This window comes from Plodia interpunctella, chromosome 21, assembly GCF_027563975.2.
Source record: "Plodia interpunctella isolate USDA-ARS_2022_Savannah chromosome 21, ilPloInte3.2, whole genome shotgun sequence".
Classification (NCBI taxonomy): domain Eukaryota; kingdom Metazoa; phylum Arthropoda; class Insecta; order Lepidoptera; family Pyralidae; genus Plodia; species Plodia interpunctella.
In genome coordinates, this window is record NC_071314.1 from 1,836,284 (window position 1) to 1,851,055 (window position 14,772).

The 14,772-nt window shown below is 34.9% G+C and overlaps 1 protein-coding gene across 1 annotated transcript in view; it reads right to left on the reverse strand.

The window, feature by feature from the left end:
• LOC128679006 (fatty acid synthase-like) overlaps positions 1–12,817 on the reverse strand; it is a 45,414-nt gene extending 32,597 nt beyond the window's left edge. The window contains exons 1-7 of the mRNA XM_053760933.2: positions 12,746–12,817; positions 8,698–8,844; positions 7,969–8,161; positions 4,236–4,356; positions 2,727–2,930; positions 2,063–2,179; positions 778–941 (exon numbers count right to left, since the gene is read on the reverse strand). Coding sequence (XP_053616908.1) covers positions 778–941; positions 2,063–2,179; positions 2,727–2,930; positions 4,236–4,356; positions 7,969–8,161; positions 8,698–8,844 — 946 coding nt within the window. The 5' untranslated portion in view covers positions 12,746–12,817. The remainder of the gene's footprint in view (positions 1–777; positions 942–2,062; positions 2,180–2,726; positions 2,931–4,235; positions 4,357–7,968; positions 8,162–8,697; positions 8,845–12,745) is intronic.
• Between the last annotated feature and the right edge of the window lie 1,955 nt (positions 12,818–14,772).

The window sequence follows — 14,772 nt, forward strand, 5'->3', positions numbered from 1 at the left end:
CTGTTATAGTTCCATATTCAGTAAAATTTCATTGCTATTCTACAAAGTAATTTCCACTTTACACCCACTTTTCTCTGGACACTTTGAGAAATAAAAAGCTGCTACAATTTCCCTTAATTTTCCGTGAAAATTTTAGCTTTTACCCGGCAAGCGGGGAATACTCGCGTTAACGTCTACGAACCGGTGCAAAAGTGCGCTATTGTCTTTACAATTCCATTCATTTTGTGCGCTTTGAATGGAGGGAATGTTGAATGAGAGAACGGGTTAATGGCGAACAGAGAACTAAACTAATTGTTTGCGGGTTGCGAAGCTGACTCGTGTTCTTAACGCTAAAAATATGGTGGAATATAACCATATTTAGAATATTTGTTTACCAGTCGAATTTTCACAAATGATCAGTATTTTAAGGACGTAACTTTTTTCTAAAATAAAGTGAAATTAGTAAATAAATAGCGTCGTTCGCCGCGAACTTAATCCTCGCGAACACAATATTTTTTTTACAAAATTGTAAATATTTCAAAAATTACTTAACCGATTTTGATGCCTCACGAAATTGAAAATTCTATTGACAGATCCTACATACCTTTTAAATTTCATTAAAATCAGACCAACGGTTCGAAAGTTATCGCGTTACAAGCATACATATATACAAAAAATGAACTTTTGCCCCAAGTACAATGGTAGACCTCGCTCGCATCGATCGCTCGTTCAATAATCAACTAAAGCTATCCCATTACATTTTTGGATTTCATAAAAATATTTTTTACATAAACGAACCTGTGCCGTGAGCCTCCACGAACTCGAGTTCCGAAGGGGGAATGGAGCATTCCTCATAGAACTCCCGCAGGAGAAGTTTCTGGATGTGTCCGGCCGGGTATGTGATACCTTGCTCTTTATACCCGTCGCAGTTTGTTTTGGCGTGGAGTAGCTGAGCGTAGACCCTGGGGAGATATTAAATATTAGCTGACTCATATATAGTAGTTTTCATAGACCACCTCTTGCTTCCGGTGAGGGAAAACATCGTGAGGAAACCTGCACACTGATTGACAGTTTAGTTTCCTAGTGTGTAGGCGACTACCTGCCACTAGATGGCGGTAAGTAGTCGTAAAAGTCATGTCAGATGGCTTTATGCGACTTGAATAAAATCTGACACCAGTGTTAGCAATAACACACTCGATATGATGATGATTATTATTAGCTGAGCCAGTGGTCATGACGCCCGTACGAGGGCTAAGTAACTAACTAGTTAAGTAAGAAACAATGGCACAGAGTTGACGTCTCGCAGGCGACCGGTTGTAAATTCACAGTCGAATCTTTATAAATTTGAGGTTATTTTTTAAACTGTCCTCAGGCTTCGCGGATCAACATTTCCCTCAGATTATGTGTGTGTTTCATTCCATATAATGACCATGGATCTTTTAGCCGGGGGTAAAGATGAATGTTGTTGGAACATAACATATGTGATGATATGTGATGGGGACTAAGGAGTGAAACGAAGAAGAAAAGTTATTGAACTATAATCACTAACACATTGGACTTCTTGTGGCTGAGATGATGAATCACTAATACTTGAACTGGTAACAAAAACTGTAGACAAATAGCATATATCTAAACTTAGGTTATTTATAGGTTAAATATTTTACACTGAAACCTGCTAATCCAAGATCCAAAAAGATGGCGCTCTTTTTGTTCAATAATCAACAAAAAGAGCGCCAATTCTTTTTTGTTTTTTAATAGTTTTTTCTTCACAATATTTTTTTACCAACCAGCATCATACATATTGTGGTTAACATTTTGGTCAGAAAAACTCTGAGCGAAGTGCCTCTCACTGTATCAAAATACCATTTTACTATTATTATAAATGCGAAAGTTGAGGATGTATATGTGTATGTTTGTTACTCTTTCACGAAAAATCTACTGGTACTCTGGTTGATTACCAACTTGCGTGTGGAGAAGGCAATGGGAAACCATTGCTTTAAAAGTGCCAAGAAAGTCATTGTGTGTGTTTCATCACTACGACCCTCATGAGGAATATCAGTATGAAGAAGATAATAATAAATACCTCTTGGAGTCTTTCGCCTTTTGCAAGAAGCAGACGACTATTGCTTCAGAACGAGCATATCCGTTTGCGTTGTTGTCGAAACTTTTGCAACGACCGTCCGGGGATAGTACACCCAACCTGTAGGAAGATAGAAAATATTTTCAGCCGTTGGTTTTTTGTTGTTTTAAAGAAAATTGCGTGTGTTTCCGCCCTAGAATAGGACTACACTAATTTTTGGACATTAGAAACATACCATAATACCATGTTTTGTGCAAATAAAATTAAGATTGTGATTACATCTCATCCTCCCGTGGTCGAACAAGTAGATTAAGGGATACCATGGAGCCATGGAAGCTCATGGGCGACAATAGCATCCCCAAGGAGGCGGTCGGTTGTAACATCACCGCCGAATCTTCAATAAAATTTATTATTTACGCTTACGACGAAGCATCACAGATGCGAATTCAACCGGAATCACGAGAACATCATACACGAGAATACTTAGAGCCAGTTTCTGCAAAGCTGATCATCAGATAGCCTATGCTAGGTATCGAACAGACAGCGTTAATTTATTTTTTGGATAAAGCTAACTGGCAAAAAACTTCAAGCGTCCAGCGCTGTATCTGTCAGACTGCAATATATTTCTTGAGTAAGTGGCGAAACAGCACCTTTTAAAACTTCTAACCTGGAGAACTGGAGTGATACATAAGGGTGCAGACACAAGTTGGAGCCGCCAACAATGGCCGCGTCGCAATGTCCGTCTCTGATGGCTCTAAAGGCGTGCTCCAAGGCGTATAGGGAGCTTGAACAAGCCGAGTCCACAGTGTAAGAAGGTCCGGTGATCCCGAGCCAATAGGAGATGCGGTTGGCTAACATGGCGCGGGAACAACTGTTAAAGATATATCTCACATTTGTGTAAAAGCAATAAATAATATTACATTAGCCTATAGCAGGCACTTTTTCACGTCAAATTTGAAAATATATATAGTATTGCAAATAAAAATAAGTGTATTTTTGAAGTCTGTTGTTTTTTGACAATTTATTTTTGTTCTAAAAAAATTTTTTGATTTTGTATGTAAAAAAATTCTGTGAAATAAATTTATATACTAAGTATCATAGGTTAGTTCGTATTACGAGTAAAATATATAAGACAGTGTTCTTGAATCTAATTTTTTTTATTTGAAATCGTTTTACATTCATCGCGTGACAAAAATCATGATTGTGCAGTAAACCGTTGAAGAGTTCTCTTGTTGGGGGCCAATCCCAGGTGCGCGTATCAGATTATACGTAGAGAACTTTAGAAAAATAATTAATTGTAATGGAAAGTTTTGTCTCTGTGAAATCTACGTCTGTAGGTGAAATTCGACGAGCAATATTGCTAATAATTATTAGAATAATTATTAGCTTATTAGAATAAGTAATTCTATGTGACTTTTGGAGATTCGTCTCAGAGGCATTCCTTTAATTTGTTTTATACTTATTTCTTGTGAAATAATGTAGTTAGTGATTTTGAGTTTAAATCGCAATATTCGAAGCATTCTGTTTAGCATAATGAATGCAGAATTGAGAGCCAGCCGCTCATCAATCATTCGACAGTAGTAATGACTCCACTATAAATTTCAGAAATGGCTGTTGGCTTCGGATGACAATTTATCGTAAAAATTACACAAAAACCAATTAATTTCCTACTAATATTATAAATGCGAAAGTTTGTGAGGATGTATACCTATGTAGGTGTGTTTGTTAGTCTCTCCCGCAAAATGTACTGGACGGATTTTTATGAAATTTAGTACACGCGTAGAATATAACCCGGAAAAACACACAGGGTACTTTTTATCCCGAAATTCCCACGGAAGCGAAGCCCCGGGGCGCAGCTGCTAATAATTTATAATTATGTAAATAAAAAATCTACAAATAGTTTAATTTCCTAAATATCATCAGGTAACAACAATTTTAATTTATTAAAACGTATATAATTATAAAAAAACAGTTTATTTGTTACGCTAGTTCAAAGTTTGCAAAGTTGCAATTTCGGCTGCAAAGTTGATTGGACCTTATTATTTTCATACTTATAAAACCCAAAATGGCGGGTCTCCGTATTCGTGAACGTAAACAAAAAATGAAAGGGCATAAATATTGTGTTGTATATAATTTTTCTGTTATATCTCCAAAAGAAGAAGTAATTGTTACTAACCCAGTAATACCAAAGCCGTTGACCTGCATCTTCTCGTAGAACCATGTCTTTTCGGATTCAGAAAAGCAGGCTCCAATGAAGACGCCAGTTTTGGTGTTCCGCAGTTCCTTGGGGTTCAGTCCTAGAAACAAAAATGAATTAAGGGTGGGTCTCAGAAAATGAATTAATTTTGTCTAAACGTCAGCGGCGCGCCGGTTAAAATCAACGTCAAATTTAACGATACAACTCACGCTAAAACACAGACACACAGATAAAGGTGTTGGTGTTGATGGAAAATAGTTGTTTGTATCTTAATATTATACTGCCGCACTCAATCAAACCCACGACCTAGGGCGTGGCGACCACTACACGAGATCGTCGAAATCACTTGTGTGAACAACTGTTACAGAAACGAAATATTAAATGACGTCGAAACTAAAAGATACACGGCCGGGACCAACCATCGACCATATTCGTGTCATTGGTCGGGTCAACCGATTTTTGTTTTCGTTCTACGCAATCGCTGGTTTACTAATCTTGCTAATTCTATCGTCATCTATAATAAACGAATATTTGTGTGTTTTTCGGGATAATATGAATTCAGAATAATAAATAATAAATAAATATATTAGGACAAATCACACAGATTGAGCTAGCCCCAAAGTAAGTTCGAGACTTGTGTTATGGGATACTAACTCAACGATACTATATTTTATAACAAATACATATTATATAGATAAACATCCAAGACCCGGGGCAATCAGAAAAAGATCATTTTCCATCATGACCCGACCGGGGATCGAACCCGGGACCTCTCGGTTCAGTCGCTAGAACCTTACCACTGCGCCACCGAGGTCGTCGAATGTGTATTTAAAATATGATTTCAAAGCACGACAATTGTACACGAACAATTCAAATTTGTCCATTGAGTTTCAACAATTATAGCTAGGGTTTGCAAAAAGGATTCTTAATATTTTCGATTTTTTCGACACCGAATGGCTGTTAGGTAAGTATATGGTTTTCGACCAACATGTGGCCACGTTTATTTCTCTGTTTTCCTACCAGCTGCTAAGGAATGACATGTACTGGACTGAATGGATTTATCTTATACTATTGTCTAGAAAATTTTAGTGTAACGGTTTAAAGAACTTTATTACTCATTAAGACTTAACACGTCACCTACATGTAACAAATGTTTATCAAAATTATATAGGTACTAGATGTTGCCCGGGACTTCGCTCCGTGGGAATTTTGTGACAAATATAGCCAATAGCAATCTTGGATAATTGTCTTGGATAGTTCGGTAGTTTGGGAGATTACCCCCCCCCCCCCCTCAAATAAAAAACGCTTACCTCTTTATAATAACAGTATAGATTAGTAGTGTCAACCCTAGTTCCAACGCATTAAAATTTTGACTAAAGTTAGGGGCTTTTACTTTGGTTATGTGGATGTGAATTGTTAAAATTGTTTGGGATTTTCTATATAGATTGTGTCAACTTGTGCAAACATATGTGAGAAGTTGTCGTTTTTAAAAGTTGTCCTTTTAGGAAGTGGTCATTCTCAGCCTGAGGATTTTAAGTACAGTCGGGGCCACATATACTTAATCCCCACCTAAGTACAGGTGTGAGACAGAGTGTACTATACATATAAGATATTAAAAACTTCTAGACAGAAAACCTCAAAAAAATGGCAGCGGATTTACGATTTACAAATTGGGTTTATTTATTCCGATAATGGCATCTTTATTATTAAGTAAATGAAGGCTATAGGCTAACTAGGCAATGTTCACGCATTCGCATGATGTGTACCTACGCCGACAGTGATGAGCTGGCATAATAATCTTGTACTCAAATCTGAATGGGTTATATTTTACCCATGACAGATTGAAAAGGAGTAAATATAAAATAAAACCGAATTCCCAAAAAGGGTCCATTATTCCCGCCATTGCGATACGAAACCAGATTAAGTGAAATATAAATTCCAATCAAACGGTAACGCTTTGGAAGAATCTGTTATAGTCTAGGAGCTCAACACATAACATACAACACGAATCGATAACACTCACCGAATCCGGCTTTAAGAACAGATTAGACATATTTTTTTTATTATTCTCTATCTATATCTAGTTACCTATTTATAAATCAGTTATTAAATATTGGTGATCAATTAAGTATATAATACTTTGCCAAATAAATTATTTACAGCATTAAATAAAATGATTACTTCAATGAAAGGAAACATTAATTAAAATAAAAATTAAAACTAAAATATTCTACACTAAACTCACCTAAACTAACATGAAATAAGAAATCAATATGTGTTTTCTTAAAAACCCCGCAAAATTCGTTGCGTAGGGATACATAGAGACAGACAGACAGCGGGAAGCGACTTTTATAGTATGTTGTATGTTAAAATATAGTTAAATAAACTGGAACATATAATTTAAGCTCCACGATCTTAGACTATGGAAGAATTCAGTGGAAATTGGTGGTGGGCAATGACCGCAGGTCTAATTCGGCAGAGAGCCTTGGATCAGACGAATTGAGATCGTTACCGGAAAGAAAGCCGGCATTGCTGGTAATTCCCTAATATCGGGACCGCAATCACACCATACGATGAATATGATCACCTCGTCGTAATTCACACAATTTATAGCGAAAAGAATAGAATAGGACTGTTCTTTTTCGTAAGTCTGTTGGAAGAAATTACTATAGAAATAAGTATTTTGTATTTAGATTTCTTTTTTTTAAGTTTTATTTTTAAACTGTCAGGTTGTTTAGTTATCTTTTAGTCTCAAATATCTTATTCCCTACGTGAAAACTGTGAATATATAAAAATTAATCAAAAAATACTAAAAGAATATAATATTATTTAATTTTAATAGCTATGGTAATTCATATAAATTAAGAAGATTCAACTATATTTACATAATATATTTGGCGAAGCATTACTTATTGATATTATGCTTTATGTAATAAATGTTTTTTTTTTCTATGGGCGTACAAAAATGGAGCAAAAAATCATAGTCTACACACCTACAGAATTACGCACACAATTTCTTTTTTTTTTTCAAAAAATGTTTTACAACAATCAAGTAAAAAGCTTTGGTGTGACAGGAGGATACTTGAGTGAAGTTATATTGATGGCACCTATTATATAAGGTGGAAAATCAAAATTATACTATTTATTTTCCAAATCCTTTTCGATTCTATCTAATTTATGATAAATCTTTTAGATGCTGATAGATTTGCTTAATAGTAGATTAATATATTTATTATCTGCGTCCCAGACACGATAATTCCAGCAAAAAAAAAATGACGTCTGTGTGTTGTTACTCTTTCACGCTAAATCTACTGGACGGATTGTTATGAAATTTGGTACACGGGTAGAATATAACCCGGAACAACACATAGGTTACTTTTTATCCCGATATTCCCACGGGAGCGAAGCCCCGGGGCGAATATGTAAGTCTGTGATTATAGCCAAATATTCAGAATATTAAGGTTAATATTTTATGCTGAATCCAGACTTGAATTATGAAAATGATGGAAGAGAAAAATAATAGTGATGATAATAGATATATAAAAACATGCAGCCCGTCCCGGCTTCGCTCGAATAAAAACACAATAAATTATGCACTTAAACCTTTTTCAGGAATCACTATCTATTAGTGGAAACCGCATGCAAAATCCGTGCAATTGTTTTTGTGTTTATTGCGAACGGACAGACACTGTGTCAGGTATGTAAGGATTACCAGCATCAATAACAGCTTCGTACGCCTTCTCCAGGAGTATTCTGCACATGGGGTCCATGGTGTGCGCCTGTTTGTAATGAACGCCGAAGAAAGATGCGTCAAATTTATTGACGTTATTGATCTTGCCAGTCCTCTGGGGAATCTCTGGGTGGGCGAGCTTCCAGCGGCGAGCGTCTCCGGAGATCAGGTCAACCTGGAAAATGCCAAACATAAATAATTATCATACAAGATGACATTTTATACATTGGCCTGTTAATTTCTATAACTAATCTTACTCCTGTATTTGTTTATATATATAATATATTAGCAATAGCTATTTTTATGAAATTTGGTACGGAAGAATATAACCTGGAATAACACATAGGGTTAATTTTTATCCCGAATTTCCAGCAAGTATTTAGTTACTAACTAAATACTTTACGTGAAAGTAACAAACATACATTCAATTCATTCTTCAACAAACTTTCGCTTTTTTATTATTTGTAGGATGACTTTTCATCGTCCATCATTTGCTTCCCGTGAAGGAAAACATCGTGAGGAGACATGCGCTCTGGTTGATTATCAATTTGTGTAAGAAATGGAGAAGGCAATGGCAAACCACTCCATTAATAAGCAAAGAAAGTCGTTGTGTGTGTTTCATGAGGAATACGAATGGAGAAGATAAACAGCATTCTCGTTAAGAACTGTTAGTTGTGTGTATTGTGCAAATGGCGATTTTCCTTTAAGTACCTTGTTAAATAAGTTCTCCTGTAGATGCATCACGGAGTCTGAGTCGGGGAAGTACCCTGACATGCCGGTGACGTAGATCTCATCCCCAGGGGGCGGGTGGGACAGCCGGTGCCCCGATGTCAGCCGGTCCTCTGCTACTTGCGCCATCTGGACATAAATAGTTGGGTGGGAAAACCAAATATTTTCGTTTTATGTTCTCTAATCTCTAGAATTCAGATTTTAGAGTTGGTGACGATTCAACTTTAGTGGAATTCAAAATTTCTGGAAGTCAACATTACTGGAATTTAACATAATGGTCCGGAAGGGTTCACTGAGCGTTAGTACCTAGCCTACGACCGCTGCGACAGCTTCTTTATTTTCTTTTCTTTTTAACAAAGATAAGAAATAGTTCTACTATCTGACTTTAAAGTAATTAATTTGTACTGTGGTAATGTAAATTTAATAAATGATTAATTTTTGAAATGATTCCTTCCTCTAGAAAATAGACGGATCGTAATGACGGCGCCGCAGCGGTCGAAACGATTCAGATCCAGCCAGTTTTAGTCATTCTGTTCTGCGTGTGTTCTGCATACATCCATACTAATATTATAAACAATCCTGTAAGAATCGAATAAATAAATTTTATTTATTATTTATTTATTATTATTAAAGAGAAAACATTAGTATTTTTGTAAACTTAAAACTCTTCGATCGCTTCATATGAAATTTATGAAGTTTATGCACATACTTCATATGAAGTTTATGCACAGAAATAAGCGAATCGTTCAGGAGTAACGTAGACTTATTTATTGTGATTTTATAAGGCAAAGGTTAAATTCGGCTGTTATGTTAGTTCACTGATTGTAGACCATCATTATTCATTACTTATTTAAAGACGTTTGATTTGAATGTTGACATTTCCGAGTCCATTTAAATAACAAAACAATTCATGGAACTTTTGTGATGCAAATTCGAAGCGGCCGGTACATTGGTTTATACATTTTATGATTTAACAAGTTTATTTGTTAGACAATTTAAAAAACCCCCGACTTACAATATTCATTACGTTACAACTTTTGAACGGCTGAACCGATTTTCATGAACCATGGCTAAGAACACTCGGGATAATATTATCTCAGACCCAAAAAAAAATAAAATAAACGAACGAAAACAGTTTTATTATAATGAGACGTATTCTCTTTTGGGCATCTTTTGTTAATCACAATATGGTACCTCTAAATATACTTTTATTGATAGTTTCAAACATAAGGTTTCGTTTGGACAACGTTGATTTTAATAATTTTAATAATATTTTGTTAAGGTACAGTCGGGATCAAAAGACTTACGTTTATATGAAACGTGATTGTGAAAATGAAATTAAATTCGTACGTACTTGTCGTAAAATTCATGTCAGATGCTTTTGATGCGACTTGAATAAAACTTGACACGAGAATGTCATAATCGAAAGTTCATATGTTTTGTTATTTAATCTATTTTTATGTTTTGTTTAGTATTATCTAAGTTTAGGTTAAGTTTTTTTATTATAGTAGTTTAATAATAAACTATATTTTATAAATATTAACGTTTGCCCGCAGCTTCGCCCGCGTAAATTTATCTGCTAAGGCGGAACAGACGAGATTTTTATACAATTTTTCACCCCAATTTATAATCGTCTGGCGGTAGATATGTTTGAGAAAATGCAGCCTATGTTTAAACGGATTTGAAAATGCAGCCTATGTTTGAACTACATGCATACCAAACTTCATCGAAATAGTTCCAGCGGTATAGACGTGAAAGCAGAATAGACAGACAAACGGATAGATAGACTTTCGCATTTATAATATTAGCATGGACTGTACCTAATTACGTTCAAGCGAAAGATATTTGTAAATATATTTAAAATATTCAATTATTGACACTATATTAACAACTAAGGTGTAGGTACTTACATACCTATGCATAAATTAATTAACAATACAAATCAAAACGCTTTGTTACGACCATTCTGACCTTTAACGGTGAAAATAATAATATATTCACGGGAATTTAAAACTGACTTTGTTTATATAACAGAATTGGAAATTAAATAAAATACATATTTTATTTTTCAAATTGCAGGTAAGTAAATGGTTGGCGCATATTTAAGCCTTTTCTTTAGACGTCAATTTAACATGTACATGGAAATTCAATTCGAGTGAGTGTCTGTGACGCCGCGAAGTCAAAGGTTGCTTATATGTTTATATTATTACTTTCGGGGACGCCTGTGCAGTCATACCACCTTATAATAAGACCATTTCACCCAGTTCCCCGTAATCATTATCATTGCTAACACTGATGTCAGATTTTCAAACCGAAAGAGATCTGATATGATTTTTACGAATACCGCTATCATGTGACACTAGTTACTATTAACAGTTCAGCAGGCCATCAACTTTTACAGAACGATTCCAATGCAACTCAGTTCAATTTAAGAACCTAATATTGTTTAGGTTTTATCGTGTGTTGGATAGCAAATAGGCACTAGGCATTAGGTAGTAAAGTAAGTTTATTATAAAACTTAAGGTAAGACCCTTATTGGGTCTGTTCTTATTATTTTATTTAATGTTTATAAATTTATCACGGCCACCCTCTTGCCTCGCTAGCTTGATCGTAATGTTTACGCGTCAAAGTGTTCGAGCGGATTTAGAATTTTAAAATTTATGACAGTAGATCCAAATGTGCCAGCGCAGACGAAATACATCGAAAGAGATTCCAAACAAAGCGTAGCTGCGTTACAATATGAATCGCATTCATACAAACAGTTAAATCAGTGGTACGAATTTGCGATGCAGTTCAGTTTAGGTCGTAAAGTGGATCGCGTTAAGAGATGACGGTAAGCCCCAGGTTGTAAGTTTCTTCACGATGTTTTCTTTCAGTGGTTTCAGAGTGGTGCAATGTATGAAACCATCAGAATGCTATATAACCATAATTTAAGTAGTACTACATACTAACATAATTTATATATAAAGAAATTGGAACACAGTTTGGCAAATCGTGGGCAAAGCTTGACCTGAGAGTACAGTCGGATACAAAAATATTCAATGCAATGAGTAATTATTTTTTATTTCCTTAATTCGTCATTAATACATCCTACTAATAGTTAAACGTTCGTGAGGATGGACGGGTGGCACAGGTACTTTTTATCTAGAAGCTACCACGGGAGCGAAACTCCGGGGCGTAGCTGGTATTACATAAATGTACTTTGATCATAATGAAAGGCCGCGATACTATTATTAAAATGTGTTTGACCAAATGCCACTAAATGTTTGAAATTATATACATTTACCAAACGTCACTTTTTTAATAACATGATTATTATTTACCTATATACTATATTATTAATAGTTTTTTACAATTTTATTTAGAAAAAAAATCCTATCTATCCTAACATCTCATCCGAATCCTAACTAATATTATAAAAGCGAATGTTTGTTTGTTAACTCTTCAAATTCAAATTCAAATTCAAATCATTTATTCAGAAATTAGACCTTCACAGGCACTTTTTCTCGTCAATCTTTATATTTATAGTTATTTCTCACAAGCTACAAACTACTGGCATTTCGGAACGACCAGTGCTGAGAAGAAATGCCGAAAGAAACTCATTTGAACAGTGTTGGTCCCTATCATGCCAGATCGGCTTACCATTATTGTTTCTTACAATGTTTTTTTTTTTCTTTCTAATAATATATAAAAGTTCACATTTTACCTGCATATCTCATCTACTTGAAATTTTTCATACATGTAGTTTGAAGTACGGAGAAGGACATAGGGCACCTTTCGTTCCGGAAAAATAACCGCTTCCATGGGAAAATCACGTGGAGCCGCGGACAACAGCTAGTCATGTCATAAAACAATGTAAATTATATTCGACTTCTAGATTTATTCGTTTCATATCAATTCAATATTCCACGTTGGTTATTAAAAGGAACTATGAAATGTCACTTTGAATACTTATTAATTAATGGAAGCTTACCAAGGTCCAACTAAAACACATAAAGGTCTTTTAGCGAAATTAAAAAAAAAAACTCACCTTTTTAAAATTAAATTCCTTAAGAACCGAACTGGGAACAGTGGACACCGGCGCACCACTTAGCTTTGAACCGTGGACGGCTGTAACTTGGTTATAAAACGGATAATTAAAAAATTTAAACGCACAGGGTGCTCCGAAATTTGTTACTTACAAGTTTTTATCGACGGATTTTTATGTTTCTTGACATTTTAGTACGTATTTCAAATTTTATTGAAAGATAATGTTAGCTGTGTAATTTTGCTGATTTTACTCAATAGTGACATATTTTTGGTATATAAGTAGATATAGGTAGTTCAAAGTTTGCTGTGATACACAGGAACTTTATAGGTATTTATATTTTGAAATGTGACGTCAATTTCCCAGCCCTTGTCACCACAATGCCACACTTCATGGACCCCTGCCTCCCCTCTTTATATGTGCAAATATAGACTGAGAATATACATACATAGTTATTGGAAAGTCAGCAAGTTTTGATCCAGTCGACCTGCCAATAATCACGTAGTGTGGATATCAACTTTGATATAACTGTCTCGTTAAAGTTTTGTTTTGTTATTGTTTGTCGAGGAATTTAACACTTAGACATTTTACAAAACCGGAGCAAACCAGAAATATACAGACATGGTTGTCTGGAACATGGCGGCAAGAAGTTGCATGAAATGTGACATGGCCAAAATCTTTATCCTTACAGAATGCCGGCTCCATACTGACGTCGAACCGTTTGACAAACTTTGGCAATTCGGTACACGTTGCTGGTGTTCCATTGCGGTAAATAAAAGCATTCATACCTACTAACTGCGCAATGTTCACGCATTCGCGTCCGCATATATCTGAGTTCGGCGACCTTGTGCAACAGGCAAGAAATTAATACTTAAAATAAAACCATCACGTTCATAGAAAGCTATGAACGTGATGGTTTTATTTTGTATCAGCATCGAGTTATTTGTTGAACGCCTTTTAGGGTACTGTATCGTCCTGTCTGCCTTCTTGTCCGTCAGTAAGTTGAATATTACGATTATTTTTATTATTACTTTTATAGAAAATAATATATATAAATGAGGGAGTTCCATATATGGAACTTTTATAACAATTTTATATGTATTGATCTACCATAATGGAAAACACGTAAATTTTTTAAGTATTTCTATTTCAATTTAAAAAAAAACCTTATCTCCTTTATGTCTTCTCTTGTACTGCCAGGCGCCGCATGCGACCAATGTGCCATGAAGGTCGTCATCAATACATATAATAAAATTGAAGAAAGGTCAAATTTGTATATTGGATATTTTTAAAAAATTCTAATTTTTTATAAGTTTTGGAAATTTTTGTCTGTCTGTCTGAACGCGCATCACTCGAAATCTACTGGACAGATTTGCTTGAAATTTGGTATGTAGGTACCTTATATACCGGGTTAACATCTTGGATACGTTTTATCCCGGTAAATGGTCAGGTTCCCGTAGTATAATTGAAAAACTAATTATAAATCAAAAATTCCTCGGAATCCCGGGTTAACATCTTATAGACATTTCATTCCGGAAAATGAGGGGGTCCTGTAGGAAAATTAAAATAATAATCCACGGAGCCGATTTACTTTAAAATTTTATAGAAAGGTGTAAACAGAATATAAACATTTTTTTTATCGATGAAAGTCTGATATAGATATAATTAGAAGGTTTGATACCGTTTTTCAACTTAATTTTGTTATATTTTAGTTTTGACCATAAAGATAATAAATGGCGCCACCAAGACTTTTAAAACGCGCTATGGTTTCGCTCAGACAAAATGATATAAATTTTGTACTTCCGAAATAAAACACTAGATGGCGCCACTAAAACTTTTCAAGCTCTACCCATAGCCCCCAACGAAATCGTAAGAGTTTTACTTGATACTTACTTAAGTGCACAAGGTAATTTTATTCATTTTCGTTGTATTCGTACAAAAATTGTTATCAGTTATCAGAACGACTTTCTTTGTCTATTTTCTTTCTTTATTAAAACTAAATTTACAATACAATACCAAATATATTTATT